Raw genomic sequence first — 10,322 nt, 5'->3', positions numbered from 1 at the left:
TTTTCGATTGCTTGCGTTACATAAGTGAGAAAAATAGTCAACTCTCTCTTTGATTAATAAATGCAAAACAAACCGATTTTCACACTTTTAAAAAAAATATTACTTGGTGTGTGAACCGGGTTCGAACTACCGGACAATACATGTCAAACAGCCGGACTATGCGTCCGGCGTCCGGCCTGAAACGAAACCCCCGGTATTGAATGACATATTTGTATTCTTCGGTTTGTCATCATGACAAACGGAAGCAGAATATAAAATATATCATTCAGTGAAGTCCTGAGGGGTTCCGTTCCGAACTTCAAAGCAATTCGGCTGTACTGTATTTACATTAGTTTCATGGGATTTGCTATCTCAATTCCTGACAGGTGTTGACAGACTCTCTCCATCATGTAGACTCACAAGTTGATTTTCCTTCTTCGTTGGCTCGTAACGTTACATTTTACAACTTGGAATCATTCCAATTTTATCTACCCCGGTATTGCGGACTCTGGCTATTACAGGCACCTGACCAAATGACTTTCCCAGTGGTGTCCGCTACGACGAGAGCTGACTGTACTGAGATCACTGTCCTTTCCGTCAATCAGAATCCGGATTATGGGATCGAAAAGTTTGAATTTCCGTTCCACTTTGTCGGGATAATGAAATGTTGGATTTTCATTGCGAATATCAAAGTTTCCGATGTGCGGTGCGCCGGCTGGATGGTGTGTTCCATTCAGCGAGTTGTGATGTCACTCCTGTGTCGTACAATAGTCTTTGTTTGAGGCTTTTGTGGACCTTTATTTATACGAAATTTTAACAGTTTCCGTGATTAAAGGGGAAGTATCATGGGGTTTTTGACCTCTTTTGTTAAAAATGGTGAAATAAGACCTGCACTTTACTACAAAATAATTCTAGAACAAAGAGAGGAGAAAAATCAACTTAATTCTTAACAGGAACGACTCGTGATTTGTTCTAGCACATTTTGGAAACAAAAATACGCGAACTTGAAAAACATTAGCCTACTATTTTTCAAGTTTCAATTCATTGCGACCTACTCTGTCCTTGGCCAGAGGCACTAATCGACAGTTTTCTTGCACTGGGGTGATGATTTATAACAAACCTAGACAACTATTTTTTTGCTTATGTTGTCAGACAAACATTTTTGGGTTTTGAAATTACATCAAATTTTCTTGATACTGCCCCTTTAACTAAATCTGAAAATTGGCACTGCCTGAGTTGTAATCGTTTTCGTGCACGTGTGTCATTTTTTAATCACTCATTTGTTTTAATCTTTCTCTTACGGAAACGTTTGGTATACAGGTCAGGAAAATTGATCATTGCAACTCCTCGTTTGTAAGAAATAGCGTAAATAAAGGAAATCAATAGTGCGTACTAACGTAAAGGATATAATTTTGTAAAAGCAAACTTATATCAGGAAAATATCAGGAAAGACTATTGTCAGTAGATTATTTTAACATGAACGTTCCTTTATATGGTCATTTTTTTCATATCTGTAAATACTGAGTCTAAAGCCTCCGTGGAAAGCTGGAAAGTATAACGAAAAGAAAGCTAATTGTAGCGAGTCACTACAAATGTGACTTTTTATATGTTACACTACTTTAAGAGCAGGGTCTGCGTTGTAGTTAGGCAGTAAGGTATGTTCTCACTTCTTTAGTTGAAACAAGCGGATTCAACCCCTGTACATTTGTACGAGTTAACGCAAACTTATTAAAATAATTACATGTACTGCAAGTAAATAAACGCGAGACTTGCCAAGACAGGTTAATTTCATGGCCTGCCCTGGATTAAAAACAAACAAACAAACAAGCAAATAGATTGGACGGTGGTTCAAGTTTCCGCTGTCACTACCAAGACACGAGTGCATCAATGATTTGCTGTGTGGTGGTGCATTTGATGCAACTGAGACAGATACACTGTCGGTCACGAGGGTCGGCCAATGATTAGGCTCTCCTTCAGCTACGCACGCACGCACGAACGCATCTCCCCCGCGAGAAAACTCAGACCCCGAAGTAACAGCCAGGGGAGAAGTAGTCGCCTCGGGCCGGAGTCACGCAACGCTCCCCATCCCCACGCGTGGGAGACCAAAGGAGATGTCGATGGCCTCCGTGTGCACGCACATTCGCGTGACAACTTTGCTCAACCCGGCCAACACAGCGAAACAATGAAGTACTGCGGCTTCACAAAGCGAATTATGCCTTTAGTTATTGTGTGTCAATATAACTAACAAAATCTTAAAAATTGTGAAAAAGTATATTTTGAAAAAAAAAAAAAATGAAAACTGATACTTCTTTTACAGTGTATTACATTTTTCAACGCGCCCAAATAAACGCGTGTGTATGTAGTCATTTAACATCCACTCTCCCCTCCCTAGGGATATGTTTATAGTTGATCCCTGTCTAAAACTTAGCCGCTTCGACTTCCTTTTGACCCAACTATCTGCCCCTGGGTCTCCGGGGAAGCGTCTAACCAGAAAATGCTTTCTTTTCGATTGTTTACTTATTACTGCGCCCGCCCTCCATACGATCAGCTGTACAGACCATGGATGCTTATCTTTATATGGCCATTATGGCCATATTAGGATATTGGCTTGCCCCCAGGTCCCTTGCGAAGCTGGCGAACGTCAAAACAGGTCAAAAGCGACAGCAAGATGTTTCGTAGTCGTTCGAGATGTTTTGTAAACAAGTACAAAGAGTTTTCTGGATCTTTAGGGAGTGTAGAGTATCTGAGAGATCTTGTACGCAGAGTTTTGCAGTTGATCAAAGAGAACAGCCCCCCTGAAGTGGCCAGCAGGGATGGAGGTCTGTATGTTGGGTGTGCTGGTATAGGCTACGCTTTTTATGCCGTGGCGGAGAGCTCGGCGTTCGCTAACACACGAGAACAGTGCCTCAAAAAGGCCCTTGAGTACATGCAGGTAATAATTTCCCCAAGGCAAGGATGAAGATTTCCGAACAGCCCCATACTTACGTACACATTTTGCGACTTGTACTCACGCTTCAAACCTGTATTTGGGGGTGCGGCGCTAATTCGGGCAGGGCGCTTAATCGGACAGCGGCGCTAATTTCTTGACTGCTAAAACCAAAATTCAGAGAATATAGAGGATCACGTTGCGAACATATTAAGTATTGGTTAACCCTCACTTTATTACACAAAAAATAAAAACGACAAGATAAAAGCAACTTGAAAGTTGATTTACAAATGCTCTGCAGCTTCATTCAATGTTTTAAAAAAGTACAAACGACAAAATAGCTCAACTTTAAAGTCAATTCATAAATGTTCATAAATAACCACCGCGGTGCTTACTCGACAGCGGTGCTTATTAAATTTTTCAGGGTGTAAATGCGGCGCTTATTCGGACAGGGCCCTTAATCGGGCAGCGGCGCTAACTCTGTCATTTATGGTAGTCAGTGTACAAATATTGTAACTGCAGAATAATGGAGGCTTTTTGGGCGGCACGGAAATCTTCAAAAGGCTTTTATTTCGATGAAATTCGTTCAAATAAAAGCTTTTAAATTTACGTGGATTTACTCCCTTTCATCCCAACCCTCCCCTTCAACACACAGGGAACAGACTAGTCAGTGCAGTACCACAGCCCTTCTACACACGACTCTACATACCTATGTCATACTTGGTTAACAGACCTCCCCTTATTGTACCTGAGGACTCTGGGTACGAGATTGTGAAAGTACTTTTTCCTCCCTCTCCCCAATCCCTCCTCATTGACTTTTCTAATTTGGGTAATTTACCGTCACTGTGTGCATGATCTAATGAAAAAAGTGCAACTGCTTTGCAGTCTAATAGTCCATTTTCGTCACTCATCTGGAGCGACTCCATTGCTCATAGGTCACTCTTGGTGCATAAGAACATGACTAGTGGCATTTTTCTACTTTAGTGCCCAAGTTGTTTTCTCCAGCCAAAAAGACCTTAAATGTAAACTTTCCTTTTATTAATTTGGTTTAGGTGAGCCTTCATGAATTATCCAGGACTAATCCTCGTGATGATGGTATCGGAGCTTCATTTCTTTTGGGGCATTCAGGGATTTATGCAGTATCAGCACTTGTCTTTAATGCCTTAGGTTGGTATGGGCCAATGTGAGATCATTTGCTGGCCATGCAGATTGAGCAAATAAATAAAATTCACCATGTGACATTTGAGTTTGAATCACTCAAGCTCTTTCCCTGCACTGTTGTTTTTTATGAGACTTACCAAGTTTGAAATGACCACCACTTAAATAATAAATGGATATCTATTTTTACTACTTGGATATGAAACTTCCCACTATTAATTAGATTACTTCCTTATGAGTTATCCAACATGTAGTGCTATAATCATATAGACATCTGTGCATACTTTATTGTTCCTTCCCATGGAACTTCTCAGAAGTAATACACACACAAAAATTAAATTACAAACATGAATGAACTAGTATGTTAATAATGATCTAGATGAAACCTTATATCATGATTTTATACATGACATTAAATATTTGCAAATTTTATTCTACGAAAGACTTAATTAAGTATGCTGTGTAAATTCAGCAAAATTTACAAAGTAAATTTAACAACTTTGAAAGCTTGCATAATTCTTTCCTGGTCATGCTTGTTCCACAGAGATACTAATCTGTAATGGAAAGTTCTCTGGGCACAGTGGCCATTTGCAGTTCAGTATTCAAGGATATGTAACACTTTCAAGTTCCCGATAGTCCTCCAAATGTTATCTGAGTGTGCATGATCTGGTTTGTGCACTCAGCCAGTCCATGCACTTTGAAACTAAATTGATACAAGTCTGTAACTTTAAACTGATCTCTTGAATCACTGAAATGAATGAGGAAAAAGAGGAGTCACACTGGTTTGGAAAATTTGAAACCAAAAATTTGTTCAATCTCACATTTGATTTCAGACCATAGACAAGAAGCAGAGCAGTACATCCAGAAGTTTCTAGAAATGGGCAACATCTGCCAGCCACTGAACTTCTTTCGACCCGGGTCTGATGAACTTTTTGTTGGTAGGGCTGGCTACTTGTGTGGCTCTCTTCTCTTGAACAAAAAGCTTGGGAGGACTGTGGTACCTTCAGAGGTCACCAGACCACTGTTTGATGCCATCATACAGTCTGGTCAGCAGTACTCACGGAACCATCATTCAAGGAGCTCCCTCATGTACTCCTACTATAGGACAGAGTACTTAGGTATGCTAAGTGTTGTATTGGCATATAATTCATGGTAAGGTAAGGGTGACTACATATATGGAGGGTTAGGGTTATGTGGGTGACTATATGATACCTTACCATGAATTACTTGCCGTTTTATTGGTTGAGTGCTACTAAGCATCCATGTATTTTGTTGTTGTTGTTGTTGTTGAGGAGAGGTGGGCCGGGAGGGGGGTGCCACTATCATTCTTATTATGTCACTGTTTGATCTGGGAGAGATTATCCAGTAACAAGACATTATATTGTTAACCATCCTTATTTGAGTTATGAATCATATAGAAATTAGGCATTACTGTTTTTAATAACATTACGTTTGAGCTGTGTCATGCCTTAGCTAGTAATTTACAATTATAACTTACTGACAGGTTTAATGCTTGTTAGATCCAGATCTGTGGGTATATTTTGCTTTCTCATTCTTTCCATGTTATTAAAAGAGGGTTGGAACAGTCTTAAGGACGGTGCCTACTAATATCGAAGTATTTTGGTGCGGTTTATGACTATGCGGGAAAAGCAGATCTTAGGAAGGCCTATTAGAATCCAAAACGAAAATTGGGGGTAGCCACGCATTTTTCAGAGATAATTAAGCAATAATATCTTTAAAAAGCCCTAAAATATGAAGCAATGTATGGGATTTTTTCCTAAATTGAAGCTTAATTATCGCTGAAAAATGCATGGCTACCCCAAATTTTCTTTCGAGATACCAAAAGCGTTTGCTAAGTTCTGCTTTCTCCGCATAGTTTTAAACCGCGCAAAATATTCCTCTATTAGCAGGCACCACCCATAGGAAACCCGAGTATCTCGAGATGCGCAGAACGTATGCGCAGTAGCAATAGTAGGCACCGTCCTTAAAATCAGTAAAGGGGTTGATGGGCTTCAAGCTAATTTTTTTTTCCAGAAATTGAAATAATGAGACCCTATGAAAAAATGGCTGACATTTCAGTACTCTTTTGTTTGCATTCTAATTAGCCCTTCTAACCTCGTTCTTGAGTTAAAAACATCAATAGAATATTTTACCTTGAATGAGGCTAGTGAGGCAAATTTAAAAGCAGGCAAAATAATTCTTAACTGTCAGCCATTTTTGCATAAGGTCTATTTATTATAGCCAGCAGTTCACCATAGACTGTAACCTGCTGAATCTAGTCATACCCATTTTTTATTTTTTATTTTCTGTTTACTTGACCAAACCAAGTCTGGTTGCCGTATGAGCTATCGTTTTGAAATGTTTGTCTGAAGTTTTTTGGTTGGCTGTCGAGCCATTATATCCGGTAGACTTGCTTACAAGTCGAGCTTAGAGAGCGCGAAGCGCGATCGTCAGAGCTCGAGCGAGCGCGGAGCGCGAGCGAGCGAGAGCTCCATTCAAAGAGAAGTGAGCGAGAGACTTTGAGAAAGTCTATTATATCCTGTTGAGCTTTTGATTTAAAACATTATTTTGCAGGTGTGCTGTCTCCAATCTGACTACTGATTTCTCGTTCAATATTAATCTCGTTGCTTTTAGGTGCTGGCCATGGGCTTTCGTCCATTCTGCAGATGCTACTCAACTTCCCAGAACATTTTACCAACAGAAAAGACGTTGAAACTCTCATCCGACAAGCTGTAGACTATGTTCTATCTTGTGAGATGCCAAATGGAAACTATCCTCCAGTCCCTGGGGAGGATCGTGGCCATGAAGATGAGTTGGTGCATTGGTGCCACGGTGCTCCCGGTGTTGTTTACCTGTTTGCCAAAGCATACCTCACTTGGAATGATGACAAGTACTTGCAGGCTGCTAAGAGGTGTGCTGAACTCACGTGGCAGAGAGGATTGTTGCGCAAAGGGCCTGGGATATGCCATGGGGTGGCAGGTATGGCTTTGGCTTAGTGCCAACTGCACTCTATAGAAAGGAGTTAAATTCTGACTAAATCTGTGTAGAATTTAAATATAAAGAGGCTCCTGCCAGCAAGCTTCCCTCTCAGGTTACATTATGAGTTCCGTTTTCGTTTTGTTTGTTTTGTAACATATTTCAGTTATTATTAAAAAAAGACAATTAAAAGGAGTAAGAAGCTGCATTAAAACTACAGTGTTTGCCCTTACCGCAGTTCAGACGTTTACTTTGTCACCTTGGATTTTCCCCATTACAGAGATCATTAAGCAACAATGATTCTAAAAAGCGCGAAAATACAAAAAAAAAATGGATGGCATTTTTTCCCAAACTGATCTTGAAGCTTAATTATCTTTGAAAAATCCATGACTCCCTCTAATTTTCTTTTCGCATTCCAGTAACCCTTGCCAAGATCTGCTTTTTCCGTGTAGCTATAAACCGCACAAAATATCTGTTTTAGCAGGCACTGCGATGAGAAACCCGACTTTCTCGGACCATCCCGAGATGCTCATATCGCATGCGCAGTGGCAAAGGGAAGCGCCGTCCTTAAGATGTGCAAGACTGCCTCACCCGGCCCACGCTTCCTTGGGCAAGACGATTTTCTCACGCGCACGCTAGTTTGGCTCGCTCTCCCATCTCAGAGAAACGTAGACTTGGGCGTTTTAGGTTTCACTGGATAAAGCACAGCATGACATTTAGAACGTGGCCGTCCATCTGATTTTAATAATAATAATAATAATAATAATAATAATAATAATAATAATAATAATAATAATAATAATAATAATAATAATAATTAAAGTAGAAAAAAGAACTATTAAAGACCTATTTACAATTCAATTGCGATTAAAAAAGAGAGTATTTTGAAGCACAACAGAGCTATTTTCAAGCACAATTTATTCATTCAAAAAAAAATAAAAATAATAATAATAATAATAATAATAATAATAATAATAATAATAATAGTCTTTAATTATTCATAAGATAAAATTACTAAAATACTAAATTGTAAAATTTGACTTCTTGTCACTCTCTCTTTGTTTTAGGAAGCGGCTATGTATTCCTATTGCTCTATCGACTCACAAAAGAAGACCAGTATCTGTACCGTGCACAAAAGTTCTCTGACTTCATGCAGACAGAAGAGTTCCAGAGGGAAGCCAGAACCCCAGACTCTCCGTACAGCTTATATGAAGGACTTGCCGGCACTGCCTGTTTCTATGCCGACCTGTTAAATCCTTCGACGGCCGCGTTTCCGTTTTTTGACGTTTTCTCTTGATTTGTTGTTGTAAATTATGTCTAACGAAGAGTGAAAACGTCGTAGGCACCAGAAGAAAAATAGTCTGAAGTGTCAGCCGTCTGACTCTCCTCTCCTTACTCGCTATAATAACGAGTTCAAGAAATGCATGCCGCGGTACTGGCAAAGTGGCTCCCGCTCAAAGGCCTTCTATTTTGCCTTTAAAGTGTAGACATTGAAATTGTAGTCCTAAGTAAACTACGGTAACAAGAAAAAGCACACACTTTGACAATGTTAATTTTATTCATCGTCAGAGTACGATGGACAAAGGCCCGGAATGTCAGCTGATAGCATATTATAGTCGATCTTGTCAACTCAATCTACAACTGAATCTACTGTCAACTCTCGCCTTGCGGACACCCCGGTATTAATCCCCGGCCGAAACTACAAAGAAATGTGTGGAAATAACTCACGCTATTTCGGAATTGTGGACACTTCATGTGGTCCCAAACTAACAGTTTTGTTGTTGTTGTTATTGTTGTATTTTTTGTTTTGTTTGTTTTTTTGTTTGTTACTCTCGTTATAACGGAGATCTTGGACGTATTCAGCGTTTAGGGCGGACTTAAAAAATATATATTACTTGGTGTGTGAACCGGGTTTGAACGGCTACCGGACATAAAATGTCAAACAACTGGACGTTGCGTCCGGCGTCCGGCCTGAAACGAAACTCCCGGTATGGATTGACAAATTTGTATTCTTCGGTTTGTCATTATGAAAAATGGAAGCAGAATATATATTATATCATTCAATGAAGTCCTGAAGGGTTCCGTTCCGATTTTTAAAAACTTCCGCTGTACTGTATTTACACCATTTCAATTCCTAACAGGTTTTGACAGATTCTCTCCATCGTGTGGACTCATAAGTTGATATTCCTTCTTCATTGGCTCATAGCGTTACGTTTTACAGCTTGAAATCATTGCAATTTCATCGTATCCCGGCATTGCGGACTCTCGCTATTACGGACACCAAATGACTGTCCCAGTGGTGTACGCTCTGACGAGAGTTGACTGCGCTGAGATAGCTTTCCTTTCCGTCAATCAGAACCCGGATTTAATATGCGGTCGAAAAGTTTGAGTTTCCGTTCCATTTTGTCGGGATAAACAAATGTTGGATTGTCATTGCGAATATTAAAGTTTCCGGCGTGAGGTGCGCCGGCTGGATGGTGTGTTCCATTCAGAGACCTCTTCAGAGAGTTGTGATATGTCAGTCCTGTGTCGCAATAGTCTTTTGTTTGAGACTTTTATGGACTTTTATTTATACGAAAGTCTAAAGCCTCCGTGGAACGCTGGGAAGTAGAGGGTCACTACTAAAATGTGATCTTTTATATGCCACACTACTTTGGAGCAGAGTCCGCGGTGTAGTTAGGCAGTGAGCTATGTTCTCACCTTTTTTTTTTTTTATATACTGATATATATAATTTGAGTTGAAACAAGCGGATTCAACCTCTGTACATTTGTACGAGTTAACGCAAACTTAAATAATTACATGTACTGAAAGTAAATAAACGCGAAACTTAGATTAGACGGTGGTTTTAGTTTCCACTGTCACTACCAAGACACGAGTGCATGGTTCACGAGGGTCAGCCAATAATTAGGCTCTCCTTCAGGTACGCGCGGACGCACGCACGCACGCACGCTTCTCCCCCGCGAGAAAACTCAGACTCCGAAGGAACAGCCAGGGGAGATGTCGCTGCACGCACATTCGCGTGACAACTTTGCTCAACCCGGGCATATACAGCGAAACAATGAAGTATTGCGGCTTTACAAAGGGAATTATTCTTTTAGTTATTGTGTGTTAGTATAACTAACATAATCTTTTAAATTGTGCAAAAGTATATTTTGAAAAAATAAAAATAATGAATACTGAAACTTCTTTTACAGTGTATTGCAATTTTCAATGCGCCCGAATAAACGCGTGCGTGTGTATTCATTAAACACCCACTCTCCCCTCCCTAGGGATATGTTTATA

The 10,322-nt window shown here is 40.0% G+C and overlaps 1 protein-coding gene across 3 annotated transcripts; it reads left to right on the top strand.

The window, feature by feature from the left end:
• Positions 1 to 2,581: 2,581 nt before the first annotated feature.
• LOC146464160 (lanC-like protein 3) lies at positions 2,582 to 10,222 on the top strand. Of its 3 annotated transcripts, none has more exons than XM_085130108.1 (5): positions 2,582 to 2,911; positions 3,958 to 4,072; positions 4,897 to 5,181; positions 6,698 to 7,042; positions 7,594 to 8,084. In XM_085130108.1, exons 1-5 carry the CDS (start codon positions 2,648 to 2,650, stop codon positions 7,608 to 7,610), a joined length of 1,026 nt encoding a protein of 341 aa, XP_084986234.1. In that variant the 5' UTR covers positions 2,582 to 2,647; the 3' UTR covers positions 7,611 to 8,084. The 3 variants fall into 3 exon arrangements, with proteins under 3 accessions (XP_084986234.1, XP_084986233.1, XP_084986235.1); XM_085130107.1 differs by lacking the exon at positions 7,594 to 8,084 and adding an exon at positions 8,107 to 10,222 and having other exon boundaries at positions 2,605 to 2,911; XM_085130109.1 differs by lacking the exons at positions 3,958 to 4,072; positions 7,594 to 8,084 and adding an exon at positions 8,107 to 10,222 and having other exon boundaries at positions 2,605 to 2,798.
• The last annotated feature ends 100 nt before the right edge of the window (positions 10,223 to 10,322 follow it).

This window comes from Pavona decussata, unplaced genomic scaffold, assembly GCF_977016875.1.
Source record: "Pavona decussata unplaced genomic scaffold, jaPavDecu1.1 SCAFFOLD_168, whole genome shotgun sequence".
NCBI lineage: Eukaryota > Metazoa > Cnidaria > Anthozoa > Scleractinia > Agariciidae > Pavona > Pavona decussata.
This window is presented reverse-complemented; position numbering and strand designations above follow the sequence as displayed.

What these genes read in the sequence shown, in the direction of transcription:
- LOC146464160 (XM_085130107.1), top strand. Translation starts at nt 2,648, where the DNA reads ATGTTTCGTAGTCGTTCGAGATGTTTTGTAAACAAGTACAAAGAGTTT. An exon ending in ACTTGTCTTTAATGCCTTAG is followed by an intron (nt 4,073 to 4,896) that starts GTTGGTATGGGC and finishes ATTTGATTTCAG; the next exon opens with ACCATAGACAAGAAGCAGAG. An exon ending in GATATGCCATGGGGTGGCAG is followed by an intron (nt 7,043 to 8,106) that starts GTATGGCTTTGG and finishes TCTTTGTTTTAG; the next exon opens with GAAGCGGCTATGTATTCCTA.